The 16,344-nt window shown below is 35.2% G+C and overlaps 1 protein-coding gene across 5 annotated transcripts in view; it reads left to right on the top strand.

The window, feature by feature from the left end:
- The window catches only part of PDE1A (phosphodiesterase 1A), a 308,204-nt gene that overhangs the window by 255,562 nt on the left and 36,298 nt on the right, over positions 1-16,344 (top strand). For all 5 annotated transcript variants that reach the window (XM_021702874.1, XM_021702872.1, XM_021702875.1 and 2 more), the window contains exons 7-10: positions 4,154-4,254; positions 11,653-11,778; positions 15,016-15,117; positions 15,225-15,345. In XM_021702874.1, coding sequence (XP_021558549.1) covers positions 4,154-4,254; positions 11,653-11,778; positions 15,016-15,117; positions 15,225-15,345 — 450 coding nt within the window. The remainder of the gene's footprint in view (positions 1-4,153; positions 4,255-11,652; positions 11,779-15,015; positions 15,118-15,224; positions 15,346-16,344) is intronic.

The following is a 16,344-nucleotide window of genomic DNA, read 5'->3' as shown; positions in this document are numbered from 1 at the left end:
TGTAAAGCATCTAGCCTAGTTCCTGAAACATAATAGGTATTAACACACATCCTAATATCAATAATAATTGTCAATTTATTTTTGTTATATATTATGTGTATTATGTATTAACATTATTATAACACTCACTTTCTATACTGGATAAGTTATAGCAAACTGTGTTATCCTATTCAAAGGACTAGAGAAAAAAGTGTCCAACCCTATCATTTAGCTAAAAGAGTTGTTAATTTTGCTGTTTTAGACACACCAGGAACTAATAGGTCAGTGTGATTTTCTGACCTGAAATTCTCCCAACCTTAATATACACACATACACTTTCTCTCTCACACACACACACTGAATAATTCAGATATGAAAATTTACATCACAAGTCTTCAAGCTCTATTTAGAGCTTCTACCCATCAATATACCCAGTTAAACTACCTAGAAATTCTGCTTCTGAAACCTTGGAAAAATGTATTCTGCATATTGCTTCCCTCAAGTTAACGAATGCTGTCATCATCCATAGAAGGAATATTGTGATCTCTGGAAGGAACAGAAACCTTGGAATCAGGTTTTGGGTTGAATTCCTGCTCTGCCACTTGATAGCTATGTAACCTTTGGTAGGTTGACCCAATTCTGTAGGAGTCAGCTTTGTTGTCTGCCAAGTAAAGATAAAGACATTTACCTCATAAATGGAAAACAGCATGGTTCTACAAATCAAAAGAGACCGTCTAGCTAAAATGTTAGTTCCTTCTCCTTTCTTTCTGACATCATTATAAAAACTATTGATGGCAGTCAGCATCTCCCTAGGATGATTTGAGACTGCTCATTTTAGAGTTGGTCTACCTGAGCATTTCTCTGGGCAAAATGCAAACTGCAGTTTAGAGGAAGCACAATGTCTGCACTGCTCATGACTCCTCATTGTAACTCTTTACGTCTGCCCTTGAGCAACCAGAAGCATGTAGGTTATGTACTGGCCACTGTGCTAGTTGGGAGGAATGATAAGACTCAGCCTCATTCTCTCTAGCATGTTCTCATGAATCAATTACAAAATCCATGAATTCAATCATTCATTTTCTGAGTTGGAATTCTCATTTGGCACCAGTGTAGTAAAATGAATGAACAGCTAAGGGACTAAAATTCAGCCCCAAATTCTACTTTCACTAATACAAAATAGATGTGCTTTTAAATTAGGTGAGAGGGTTCAACATTTCACTCTCTTCAAACTATTTTATAATTTTTTTAAAGATTTTATTTATTTATTTGACAGAGAGAGACCCAGTGAGAGATGGAGCATAAGCAGGGGGAGTGGGAGAGGGAGAAGCAGGCTTCCCGCGGAGCAGGGAGCCCGATGCGGGGCTCGATCCCAGGACCCTGGGATCGTGACCTGAGCCGAAGGCAGACGCTTAACGACTGAGCCGCCAGGTGCCCCTAAATTATTTTATAATTTAAACTAAATTATTAGGGCCATAGTGTGGCAATAAATAAGAGGGATTCATGGAGGAAGTACTATTTATGGGAAGCAGAGAATAATGAGACTAAAAACAGGAAATAAGTATAATTAATTTTGACAACTAGGAAGATAATTTTAAATACTTATGAGATCATCTATAATTAAAATCCATCTCTGCTGCCCTAATTTAGTGTTTTTTATAATTGCAGTTTCATATTCTATATTATTGTAGATATTAAATACTGCTTTTTTAAAAATCAGAATTAAATCTGTTAATCTTAAATATATCAATAAGAAATACATAAGGGGCACCTGTGTCCAACTCTTGGTTTTGGCTCAGGTCATGATCTCAGTGTCCGGAGATCAAGCCCTGCATTGGGCTCCACACTCAGCAAGGAGTCTGCTTAAGATTCTCTTCTCCTTCTGCCCCTCCACCCAATGCGCGCCCCCCCTCTCTCTCTCTCTCTCTCTCTAATAAATAAATAAATAAAATCTTTAGAAAAAATAGGATATACTTAAGAAAATTGGTGACTTGTTCCTAGGATCATTTTTTTTAATAAAACAATGAGTTTCTGGGGGTACAAAACCTGGTTTAACTTCAATTGCTATTCATTTCATGGTGTTTAATTCCACCGTTCACTGGGGACATTGAAGGTTCAGTCCCACTTCAGTCTATAATAGAAGCCATTCTTCCTTTTAATGACTCACAATTAAATGCACCCATAAACACAAAATAGCTAGTTATATTAACTCCCATTGGTTCTGAAAATCATTTCTGCTTCAGTCATCCAGCTGTGAGACATTTATTCTTGAATTGCAATCACTAAAGATATGTTAGCTTACTATTATTTTCTAGACTCAATGCCTTCTACAGTTCATTTAAGGTAATATGTTCAGAAAAATGGCATTTTTTCCTGTATTTTACTATATGACAAGATTTGTGAAAGGCACAGTGAATACATTAACTTAAAACCTTCTCTTAAAATTCGACAGGGAATGACCACTAATTCTATTTTCATGGGAACTGTGGCTGAGAGGGTAAATAACTTATTCGCCTCCGGGTCAACAAAGATTTGAAACCAGAATTGTCTGATTATCCATAGCCTCTTTCCACTACTCCTTACTACCTCCTCCTAATGCAAACCTGGTAGGATTCAAGTCAGCAGACAAATATTAAGTTCCTACTATGTGCCAATTACTATGATAGGTTATGTGAAGAGGAGCAAAGATTAATACAATCATGCCTCTGTCAATTATGAAATTCAACAGTTGTCACCTCTCGTTTTTGACTCATGGACCTACAATGGCTCCCTCTTGCATTTTATACAAAATCCAGATTCATCAGCTCTAATCAAAGTAGTCTATCAACTCTTCCCATAATCTGCACTCTTTTCCCATTCTCGTTCCACTTGACTCTCCAACACAGTTGTACTATGGGCAATTCAACTTCCATATGGCCTTCTATAGTAACATTCTGCATTTGCTCTTTCTACTTAGAATATCTCTGTTCCTCACATTGCATTTAGGTACTATTTTCGTCCATCCTTCTTCCAAGATTACTGCCACCAAATAGACATTCTATCTGCCCTTCAACTGTATCTTTTTCTGTGACCTTTTATCAAGTATGCCTGTAGTTTACATTATATTTTTCTGTTGCTTTGTACAATTTAATTGTTTCAAGTATGTGGAATGAGACTACTAAGAGCAAGCTCCATATCATTGGGATCCTCCATTCCTACCATCAAGTACCACCTACTTGCACCTCTATCTAATAGAACTTTCTGTGATGATGGAAACACTTTGCATCTGCACTGTTCCATATCGTAACTACTTGCCACATGTGACTACTGAGCAGTTTTAATGTGGCTTCTGTGCCTGGGAAAGTCACTTAATTTTACTTAATTTTATTTTTTTTCAACCTAAGTGGTTCCCTGTGGTTACCATAACGGATAGTGTAGTAAAACAGTTATGTAAAATTTCAGTGATGAATAAACTACCACATTACCTGAGTAAACTTACAATAGCAGAGAAATTTTGTTAAACCATCCAATTGATAACAGAAAGATCAATGTATATGAAGCAGGTGTTCTGGATTTTATATGAAAACACTTGTTCTATCTTTTATTATCAAGTTTAATTGCACAGTCAGGATATGTGGTAAATTTGGTAAATTCTTAGAAACTCTTACAAATCTTAATATAAAATATATAAGTGAAGTTCAGTTCTCTAATGAGCAAAGTGAATATTTTCAACTCTTAGGTGAAAAATTTCCTCATAGTAGGGACTTCTACAAAAGTTGAGCTAAAGATATTTTAATGGTGTATGGGTCCTTATGTTAAAAACTACTAAACTAAAAAAAATTACTAAACTGTAATTGATTTCATGAAAGCCCAAATTCATAAGTCTGTGAATTCAAAAATCCACACAGGGTTTATCTTTTAAATCATAGAAAATTACTCCTTTTCTGATTGGCAAGGAACATTATAATGTCTGTATTTTGAATTTACAAGCCATGAAACAATCATTGACCACATGAAGCATCCATTATGCACAATCAACGAATGTGAAACAGGAAGGAAAAATGTACTTAAAATCAATAAAAATAATTTAATATATTTATATGATTACTTATACTGGGTGCAATGAAAATATCTTTTGTAGAAATACAACATGGCCTCCGCTTTCTAAATATGATAGTATCTTTCTTTAATTTACTAGCACTGGCTCACTGAACTGGAAATTTTAGCAATGGTCTTTGCCGCTGCCATTCATGATTACGAGCATACAGGAACCACAAACAACTTTCATATTCAGACAAGGTAAGTTACATAAAAGTACTAACTTTTCTAACTTAAAACTTGAAATTTATTTTTCTACATATTATTTTTAAGAAAATTTAAAAATAACAGTGAAGATGTCTAGTAAGTCGTTTTAATGGATTTTAGCAAAATTCCTTAAGCTACAATCAATTATTGATCAAGAAACCTGTATAAATATTTAGTGACTATTTAGCAATTTAAAGAATGTAAAAATGTGTCAGATAATTTCTCTCTGCCCAGAACTTATACTTTGAACTATCACACACATCAGACATCTACTGCCTGAGATGAATCTCACAACATATTATTTAAGGCAACAGTTTAGTATCATTATGTATTTGAAAGTAATAAAATTGTGCTTTTGAAAAAAATCAAAGAAACCTTATTTCCTGTTTAGTGTGAAGTGCTATATTTAAAATAATTAGAAAATGAGATTTTTTAATAATGGTAATATGGCAGTTATTAGAATCAAAATACCAGAGTGGAGATATATCTGCCTGCTAGGGCTGTTGTCACAAAATCACAGATTGAGTGGTTTAAAGAACAGAAATTTTCTCACAGTTTTGAAGTCTAGAAGCCCAAGAAGTGTCAGCAGGTTTAGCTTCTGCAGAAGCCTCTCTGCTTGATTTGCAGATGGCCACCTTCTCACTGTGGGTACACATTCCTTGTATCTCTTCTTCTTATAAGAACGTTAGCCATATTGGATTAGGCCACACCCTTATAACCTTATTTAACTTTAATTACTGCTTTAAAAGCCTTATCTCCAAATACAGTCACATTCTAAGGTACAAGGGGTAAGGACTTCAACATATGAATTTTGGGGAGACATTCATTTCATAACAGAAAGGTGCTCTGTGTTCTTTTCGGTTGCACAGAGATCTCAGTGCCTGGGAGGCAGAATGTATCTAGGACCCACCATGATCCAACTTTCTATACATAAGATCCTGACATTTCTCTAAGTCTTTCACCTGTCAGAGATGCTTGAGATAGAGGTGGAAGTTGAGAGACTGATGTTTCTCTGGAACTACTATAGAACCCTCCAGTCTTATTAAGGGAAATCTAAATCTATTTTTTGTTTTTTTTTCTTTTTTTAATTAATAGGCTTTATTTCTTAGAGCAGTTTTAGATTTATAGAAAAACTGAACAGAAAGTACATAGTTCCCATATACTCTATTTCCCCACCCCCACAGTTTCCCCCTTGTTAAATCTTGCATCAGTATGGTACATTTGTTATAATGAACCACTATTGATACATTATTATTAACTAAAGCCCATAGTACACATTAGAGTTTAGTCTTTGTGTTACACATTGTATGGGTTTTACAAATGTATAATGTGTATAATGCTATGTATCCACCATTATAGTATCATACACAATAGTTTCACTGCCCTAAAACCCCTGTGCTTCACCTATTCATTCCTCCCTCCCTCCCTACTTTACACCTGACAACCACTGGTCTTGTTAATATCTTATAGTTTTGCCTTCTCTAAAATGTCATATAGTTGAAATCGTATGATATGAAGCCTTCTCAGACTGGTTTCTTTCACTTAATATGCATTTAAGGTTTCTCAATGTCTTTTCATGGCTTGATAGCTCATTCATTTTCATTGGTGAACAATACTCCATTTTATGGATGTGACAGAGTTTGTTTCCTTATTTGCCTATGAAGGATATCTTGATTACTTCCAAATTTTGGAATAAAGGTTTTGAATAAAAGGGCTATCAACATTCATGTGCAGATTTTTGTGTGGTCTGTTCATTTGCTTTTTAATGGCAATATTTCTAACAACTGATTTTGCAGCTATAGGAAATTATTTTTTTAATGTGGAGATCATAGGAATATTTTATTAAAAGGTTAGACATTTTTAGAGCTTTCAGTGACTAAAGTGACAGAGAGCCACATTATGGATCATCTAGTCAAGGACTCACAATCTAAGGAGTGAAAACAAAGACCTCAAGAGGTGAAATGACCAATCTGTGTGCACATAGCTGGCTGATGGCAGTGGCAGAATTGAGAAGCCAAGAAGAGGGACAGTCCCAATCCAGTCTACTCATATAACTCTGACCCCATGTCCAAGGCAGATGCACGTGAGTTCCAGTCTTCTATAGCCTGAAATAGAATGAGCTTAGATAACATGCCCCCTTGATGGAGACAGAGGAAGATTTGAAATTCCAACAGTGAAATATTGAGGAAAGTATTCTGTCTATCCCCAGAGTCCCTGAGATTGAAAGACTGTGAAGGGGAAAGGCAGACCTGGAGGTCTGGTCATGTGCAAGAGGATGTTATTAACCTACACATTTGCAGAGTAGAGGGAGCTGTTCCGTTGTTGTGTCAAACATCAAAGCAAATGTAGACCGTGCAGATCATTTTTGTTTGTCAAAGACTCTTCTACATCCACTGAATCCATAATGAGTGAGATTTTAATTAAAGACGGCTCGTTACTGAGCTGGGCCCTGTATAGGACAACAGTTTTAGCAGTTGGAGAAGGGAACAAGTGATTGGTTACCCATGAACACTTCTTGTTTCTGCTTTGAAAAGTAAAGGCAATGGACCAGCCTTCTCCAGCAGCCGTGTCGGGCCATCACTTCTAGCTTTCTCCTTACCATCCATTTGCATCTGATGAAGAGTCCTAACTTCCTTATTCTTTGGACTGCAGAGAAGGGGAAGGAAATGGAGAAAAAGAAGAGGTGGAAAAGGAGAAGGTGGAGTAAGGAAAGAGGACAGGGAGGAAGAAGAATTCATTTCCCCCCCCCAATTTTACATTAAGAAACTCTGCATATAAAGGGGAGAAAAGGTCTAGTATTTTATTTATTTTCTTATAAATTGCCTACCAGCATCAATTTAAAGGATTAATTATACAAGAATTTGAAAATTCTATGAACGATAATGTTGTAATGACCACAAATGCAACAATATAATGTGCTTTTAAAACCCTATCACCTTTACATTTTGTCCAAGAAAAAATAACGTCTTATGTTACAAGTATCAATAATTCTATTGTATTTTACATTACTCATTGTTACTTGGATTTAGAATGCTTTTCTAATGTGGAAAACTATATACTGGATAATGCAAAATAAAAAATAATTTAGAACGTAGTACAATGCTAGATTTGAGTTCAGTACAGACATTATAATGCATGAAATCCTTGAAAGTGTAAATAAATGGAAATAATTTCTTTTTTGTGAAAATACCGAACTACATGTTACCATGGATACTGAATGTTGCTTAGAGTTTTGTTCTTTTCTTAGCAGTCAAAGACCATCTCAAACATTAAGATGGTGCTGTATTCTCAGAATCTTATTGGATTTATGAGACAAAATCATAATAGATTGCTACAATTAAATCTGGTTCAAAGATACATCTTTGCTTGCTGCTGAAAGTAAAAGACAATGATACTTGGAGTTATGTCATGTAATTACACTGCCATGGCTAGATTTGAGGCCATATGATACAAATGATATGTGATTTACATGTCAGTTTTTCCCATGATCTGAGTGAATTTTTGGAGATACTTGGGCAAGATATATTCAGTTCTTTCTTAAACAAGGTTTGCAGGTGTACTTTTCTGTATGCGGAGTTATGATTATTGGCTAAAGAATTTTTAGGCCATGGTTGAGATTCAAAGAAATCTATTTTGGAATTATGTACCATTAGCTAACTACATATGTTTTTCCACCTTTATGACAATTCTAGAAACAAAAGATAATTGTTCTGCCTCATAGGTCATTTCCCCTATGTTGGATTAATAATAAAGCTTGGTTTATTTAGTAGATTATTAGATACAGATCTCAAATAGGTTACTCAAATAGGTTACAAAAAGATAAAACCAAAACCAGGTTTCTTTCATTCTTTCATTTATCCTTGCCTCTTCTTTGGTAAACATTCAGTAGTAAAGTCAGTTCTATTACCAGTACTACTGACTGAAAAGCCTAAAACAGTGAGTCTTAGTGAGGCAGTTTTCGTGCTGACAGAGTATATATCTACCACAAGGAAGGAAAAATGAAGAGTCTGGGCATTGCAGCAAGTGGAAGCAAAGTTGCACAGGTTTTAACTTGACTTTACTTTTGCTATTTTTGTTGCCTCCAGTTTGGCAACTTATATGGGTTGATTTACCATTTTAATACATTATACATAGTGGTCCTGCTTCCATTCCACATTTGCAAAATGATCTGGCAACCTAAGAGGACAGAGGAAGAAGCCAGGGCTCCATTATACAGATCTGAGAATGCTTGGAATATCTCATACTTTATTCTAGAATACTAAGTTAAACAATGCTACAGTATGAAGTAGTTTATTTGCTCAAATGATGTGAAAATATGGACAGGTGAAAAGCAAAAACTTCCCTTGATGAATTCATCATTTTAAAATAAAATGTTCATTATAAATTGGTGGTAAAGCACACATTTTAAATTTGGGGTTTTTTAATTTAATGCTGCAGGATCTAAACATTCAAATTGAATCACAACATTATAAGGGAGAAAAAAACTAAAATCATAAATAGAGCAAGTGATTTTCATCATCCCCTCTGCCCTCCATCCAAAGTAATTTTAGTCCAAGGGAATAAGAAATAGTTGGCAATCAACTATCTGGAACGGGTTGATTCATCAACAGAGGGATTGATTCATTCAATGATTGAATGAGGATATCAGGTAATTTTTTTTTCTCTGTTTGGCATATGTAGATTATCTCACAGGTATCTGGATTACAAATTGTAAGGAAAAGGCATAAGTATATTCAAACTATGATAATTAAAAAGAAACTAAGCACTATGACCAAATGGGATTTATTCCCAAGCTCAACATTCAAAAATCAGTTAAGGAAATCATATCAACATGTTAAAGAAGAAAAATACATGATCATATCAAAATGCAGAAAAGGTGTTTGACAAAATCCAGCACATTCATGATAAAAATGCTCCACAAACTAGGAATAAAGGAGACCTTTCTCAACTTGATAAAGAAGATCTACAACAAACTGACAACTAACCTCACACTTAACAGTGAAAACCTTGAAACTTTCCCACTAAGGTCAGGAACAAGGCAAGGATTTTCTCTCTCACCTCCTTTTTTTTTTAACATCATAGTGGAAGTACTAGTTAATGCAATAAGGCAATGAAAGGAAACAAAATGTATAGAGATTGGGAAGGAAAGCATAAAACTTTGTTAGCAAGTTACATGGTAATCTATATAGAAAGTCCAAAAGAACTGACAAAAAAATTCCTAGAACCAATAAACAATTATAGTAAGTTTGCAGAACATAAGGTTAGCAGACAAAATTCACTTTCCTATATGCCAGTAATGAACAAGTAGAATTTGAAATTGAAATCACAATATCATTTACATTAGCATCAAACATTGAAATATTTAGGTATAAACCTAACAATATGTATAAGATATATATCAGGAAAACTACAAAAATCTGATGCAGAATTCAAAGAACTAACTCAATGTAGGGATATTCCATGTTCATGGTAGGAAGACTCAGTATTGTCAAGACATCAGTTCTTCTCAACTTGATCTATAGATTCAATGCAATCCCAAACTTCCAGCAAATTATTTTGTGGATGTTGACAAGCAGATTTAAAGTTTATATGGGAAGGCAAAAGACCCAGAATAGCCAGCCAACACATTACTGAAAGAGAAGAACAGAATTGGAGGATTGATACTATCTAACTTCAAGACTCACTATAAAGATACAGTAGTAAAGATAGTGTGGTACTGGTAAAAGAATAGACAAATAGATCAATGGAACAGAAGAAAGATCCCAGAAATAGACACACATAAAATATAGTCAACTGATATTTGATAAAGGAGCAAAGGGCACTGCAATAAGCCAAAGATAGTCTAGTCTCTTCAATAAATGGATCTGAAACTACTGAACATGCAAAATAAAAATCTAGACACAGACCTTATTCTCATCACAAAAACTAACTCAAAATGGATAGACCTAAATGTAAAATGCAAAACTGTAAAACTCCTAGAAGTTAACATAAGAGAAAATCAAATGATCCTGAATGTGGCGATGACTTTTTAGATACAACACTAAAGGAAAAATTGACAAAAAATAATTGATAAGCTGGACTTAATTAAAATTAAAAACTTATGCTCTGTAAAAGACAATATCAAGATAATTAGACCATCCACAAAGTGGGGGGAAATTATTTGCAAAGGATATATCTGATAAGGGACTGTTATGCAAAATATACAAAAATTCTTGAAACTCCACAATAATAAATGACCTGACTTAAAAAATGTGCTTCAACAGACACCTCACCAAAGAAGATACACAGATGGAAATTAGCATATGAAAAGGTGTTCCACATCATATGTCATCAGGGAAATGCAAATTAAAACAATGAGATACCACTACACATATATTAAAATGGCTAAAATCTGGAACACTGATGACACCAATTGTTGGTGAGGATGCGTAGCCACTGGACCTCTCATGCATTGTAGTGGGAATGCGAAATGGTACAGCCATTTAGGAAGACAGGTTGATAGTTTCTCAAAAAATGGAACATAGTCTTCCAATACAATCCAGCAATCACACTCCTTGGTATTTACTCAAAGGAGCTGAAAAATTATGTCCACACAAAAATCTGAACATGGATATTTATAGCAGCTTTATTCATAATGGCCAAAACTTGGAAGCAACTGAGAAATCCTTCAGTAGGTGAAAGGATAAATTGTGATAGATCCAGACAATGAAATATTACTTGGTGTTCAAAAGAATTGAGCTATCAAGCCATGAAAAGACATGGAGGAAACTTACATGCATATTACTAAGTGCAAGAAGCCGGTCTGAAAGGGTTACATACTATATGATTTTAAGTATATGATATTCTGCAAAAGCCAAAACTATGGAGAAAATAAAAAAGATCAGTGGTTGCCAGGGGTTATGGGCGTGGGAGGGATGAACAGACCGAACACAGAGGATTTCTATGGCAGTGAAAAGACTAGTGTAATGCCATAATGGTGGATGCATGTCATTGTACATTTGTCCAAAGGCGCAGGATATGCAACACCAAGAGTGAACTTAATGTAAACTATGGATTTTGAGTGATAATGACGGCCAATGTAGACCTATAAATTATAACCAACGTACCACTCTGGTGGGTGATATTGATAATGAGGGGGTGGTTTTACATGTCTGGGGTGAGGAGGTATATGGCAAATCTCTGTACCTTCTGCTCAATTTTGCTGTGAACCTACAACCGCTCTATTTTTTTTAAAGCTATCATATGGTTAAAAAAAAAGGAACTAAGTACTTCCATAAATGTTCGATTATAGAATTCTTATTGATGAGATATCTTGTGACTTGAGTATATTTAGCAAACACTCATGAAATCTAAAAGAAATCCTCTCCTGGACATTTTGTTTTTAATTCTTAGGTCAGATGTTGCCCTTTTGTATAATGATCGCTCTGTCCTTGAGAATCACCATGTGAGTGCAGCTTATCGACTTATGCAAGAAGAAGAAATGAATGTTTTGATAAATTTATCCAAAGATGACTGGAGGTGAGTTTCAAAGGAAGCCCAGAGGAAATTTAATTTCAGGAAAAAGTTAAATTATGTGATTTAAAGTGAAGAAAGTCAATCCCTCACTCATATTATAAAAATTCCCCTTGACTGGATGACTCTGAGAAGGATTAGTACCTAGAAGATGTTGTTCAGGAGCCAGGCTCTGCTGGTTGGAGTTGAGCTATTTTCCAGGCTAATTTCACATCTGTATACATCATAGCCAGTCCACAAGACTGCACACCACACAACACATACTTTAGGATACATAATGATGTACTCTCTGGAATGGAGCTCTGCTTAATTGTGGTCCTAAATAAATTCAGAATCTTAGTGTAATATGGATTCCTTCATATATTACTTTTCTATATGTGGAGTTTAGCTTTTTTAAAAAATAAAAAAAAAATTCACTGTTTGAGGAAAAAAATTACAAATACAATATACTAAAATGATGCAGATGCAGAGGGAAATCTTACCTGTTTCTCCAAGGCATCCATCTGCTTAAAAAGAAAAAAATCATAGATCAGTGATACTTGTTGCCACAACTCAGCATAACTTTTCATTCTTCTTGATCCTTTGGTCATCATCAGGCCTTTCATTTAACTATAGGGCTGCCAGATATAGCAAATAAAAATAGGGGATGTCCAGGGCGTCTGGGTGGCTCAGTTGGTTAAGCGACTGCCTTCAGCTCAGGTCATGATCCTGGAGTCCCTGGATCGAGTCCGCATTGGGCTCCCTGCTCGGCAGGGAGCCTGCTTCTGCCTCTGACCCTCCCCCCTCTCATGTGCTCTCTCTCTCTCATTCTCTCTGTCTCAAATAAATAAATAAAATCTTAAAAAAAAAATAATAAGGGATGTCCAGTTAAGTATGAATTTCTGATAAACATAGAAATTTTTAGTGCAAATATGTCTGCTGATCCCTACTAGTCAATGAGACTTACTTATACTTAAAAAAAGAAAAGCCTTATCTTTAACAAAGATTTTGTTAAAAGTTAGTTAATGGGCTGAAAATTTTCCATTTAAATATCAAAGGTTTTTCCATTTTTCTTTAAATTGAGGTAAAAGAAAAGAAGTGCCTTGGGATTAAGAACTGCCTCAAAATAAATGAATGAGTAAATGAATAACTGGTTAGTTCAAGATTTAAAACAAGCCCTAATTTTTGATGGTTACTTTTCCAAATATTCAAGCTTTCTGGTTTTTCAAGGCCATTTTTGAAGGTGTGTAAAAAATACCAGCTCACTTTTGCAACTATAAAAGCAAATCTAATGTGCGTGGAAGGAGGCACTTTGTTTTGGGAAACTGGTTCGGGTCTTTCATTTTATTCTGCAAGAAACAATAGCCCAGTTGGGTTTCCAGCTAAGAAGGCCAGCATCTAATTGTAAAAGGATCTTAAAGCTACCACGGCTGGGCTGTGTGGAGAATAGAAGAGCAAAAGTAGGCGTAGGGAGATAAGTTTGGAGGTATTTCTTGTAATCATAAAGATGATTATTTACATTTAGAGTATTAATTTAATTTTTCATCAGTGATTATTATTCCCAGAGGTAACATTTATATTATTAATTTTTACAGTTATTCCTGTGAATTAACCTTTTTCCTTCTCAAAGTTGATTCTGTTGCTATTTCAGTGTGATTTTTTTACTACTACATTTTTGTTCTTTAACATCTTTATTATTCTAAGAATTTATTCCTGTAATATTTTATAAATTTCTGTACAGTAACTTCTCAGAATCATCCTAATTGAATATTTTTATAGAATTGTATTTCATAAAACTTTTGTCTCATTTTTCCTTAGTTAAAATAAGTATTTTGGTTCAGTTGCTATTGTAATATGGGTCTCTTCATAATTCCAGAGAAAAAATGTAATTAAGAATAAGTTTAAGGGTGCCTGGGTGGCTAATTCAGTTAAGTGTCTACCTTCCACTCAGGTCATGATCCCGGAGTCCTGGGGATCTGTGGAGCCCCTCATCAGACTCCCTGCTCATCAGGGAATCTGCTTCTCCCTCTGCCTCTCACCCCTAATGTTCTCTCACATGTGTTCTCTCTTTCAAATAAATAAATAAAATCTTTAAAAAAATTTATTAACTATTTTTATTTTCCATTCCTTTAATATTTGGGTAAAAGTGTTCTAAGCAAGCTATCCAATATCATCAATAGTAATCAGAATATTGATTTCTCACAACGCTCATCTAAAAATCCAGTTGAATTGAGCACCCATAATTTTCAGCAAGCATCTCTAATATGTGGTTGTTTTAAAAACAAATCATTCAATCCTACAAACTTTAGGTTAAAAATCTTTGACACGAGATTATAATTCACCTTATAAAGGTAAACACACACCTTTTATTTAGCTTCTATTGGCCATGCCACAGAATGAAAATAAAATACGATTTCCAGTGTGAGTGACCTTTTTATGTATCTGTACTGAGCAAGCAATGACTTGTAGAACATGCAAGGCTTTGCTGAAATAACCAATTTCCTACTTAGTGTGAGAATGCGTTATTCATGCAAAGGTTTTGTGATATGGTCAGTGTTTAGCTCAAATTAAAATTTGATTAAAATTTCAATAATACCAATAGCTCTGTTTACAATATATGTAGAGTCAGGGTCCCAAAAGCCGAAAAGAAGAATCCCCACTCACTTTAGCATCTTGGCTTCTCTAGGTTCTTAGAATAGAAAGAAGTGGTCCAAGTGTCAGCTTTAGGAGTGGGAACTCTTGGGGTTGAATCTTGCCTCTGCCATCTACCAGCTACCTGTGTGACTGGGCAAAACTCAGTTTCCTCTGGTGTGAAATGATAATAGCTCCTCATATAAAAGCACCTAGCACACTGTTTGGACTAAATAGATCCTGAATACATAGTGGTGGTTTTAATAATAGCAAATACTGCATTTAAAATTATGTTTTTAAGTTGGTCAGGATCCTTTCAGATAGAAAACAGTATTTAGGAATTATGAGTAGGGGAGGGTTGTGGGTGTGCGTGGGGGAAGCATCCAGTTCTTTAAGGGGTGACGTTAAACAACATCATTCACAGATCACTCTTCTGGCAACTTCCTAAAGCTGTAAGAGTTAAAGGGTGAAATAATGTCAATGTTTGTGAGCACTTTTATGTTTAAAAAATAGCATCTTCCGTGCTCATATCCATAAAGAAAAATAAAATTTAGTTAGTAATATTTAAGAAAATGTTTTACTTGAGAATCATCAAGGGCCAAATGAACCTTTCTTCTTTTGATGACTCCACAGGGATCTTCGGAACCTAGTGATTGAAATGGTTTTGTCTACAGACATGTCAGGTCACTTCCAGCAAATTAAAAATATAAGAAGCAGTTTGCAGCAGCCTGAAGGGTAGGTTATTTTCTTCCATCATGTTGAAGGTCCGTGGGCTTAGACTCAGAAAAGACTGTAATTGGTTACTTTGGTCTGATAATTTGAACATGTCCTTGGTTTAACAGGATTGACAAAGCCAAAACTATGTCCCTGATCCTCCATGCAGCAGACATCAGCCACCCAGCCAAATCCTGGCAACTGCACCACCGCTGGACCATGGCCTTGATGGAGGAGTTTTTCCTGCAGGTGCCTCCTTCATAAATGTGCAAATGTTTTTGGAAATAGTGACTATGCGTATTGACGTGCACCTTTTTAAATGCAGAATCCAGGACTTGTGACTTACTATTATCAACTGGCCACAACAAATCCTTGGGACTTTAAGCAGAATTTATCAGTCTTTCAGATAAATGTATTTCATAACCCTATGCAGTATAATATATGTTTTAAAGAGAGTCAAGTCTTGGATCGCAGATGCTACTCTTAGGAAAGAAACAAACAAACAAATCAGCATTGTTGTCTGCTATTAAGAGGTAAAATGCTAGAGTAGAGAGAGCAAATATCTTTCATCATAAAATACGAAAGGGGAGGATATAGAGTACTGCTGTATACATCTTGTTGGGCAAGGGAGGCTGAGAAATGTAGTTTTTTGCTGGGCGGACATGTGCCTAAGTAAAAACTAGATTGTTATATGAAAAAGCAAGTTTGGACATGGGGAATGGCCAGTGCTCTCTACCACAAGTATACTTTTGTTTTTTTTTTTTAAATAGTATCCCTGTTCTATTTCTACTTCCACCTGAGGTACCACAATACAAATATGATGCTAACCACCCAGAGTTAGCATCAGTTCCCAAAGTTAAAGGCTCAGTTTTCCATAAGAATGGATTTACTTCAAGACGCCAACCTCAAGTGGGGCCCTAGGACACCAGCCCATCTGACCACTTGTTATAAATTCAGGGGTTCCCATGACCCTCCTCAGGTTTGACAATTTGTTGCAGTGACTCAAAGAACTCAAGAAAGCACTATACTTATGGTTATGGTTTAATTATAAAGAATACAATAAGGAATAGCCAATTGACATTTTACCTATTCTGAAGACATGAAGACTGAATATATTACTATATTTGGAAGACTCTGGTTTCTGTCTCCCATTGTCAATGATTATGGTTTCACTTTAAAAATAGCATTGCATAGTCCTAGAGAAACTTACTGAGTAGCATCTTCCAGATTTAAGTATTTTCATACTAA

Source organism: Neomonachus schauinslandi, chromosome 3, assembly GCF_002201575.2.
Source record: "Neomonachus schauinslandi chromosome 3, ASM220157v2, whole genome shotgun sequence".
NCBI lineage: Eukaryota > Metazoa > Chordata > Mammalia > Carnivora > Phocidae > Neomonachus > Neomonachus schauinslandi.
Note: the sequence above shows the minus strand (reverse complement) of the source record. Positions and strands in the feature narration are given on the sequence as shown.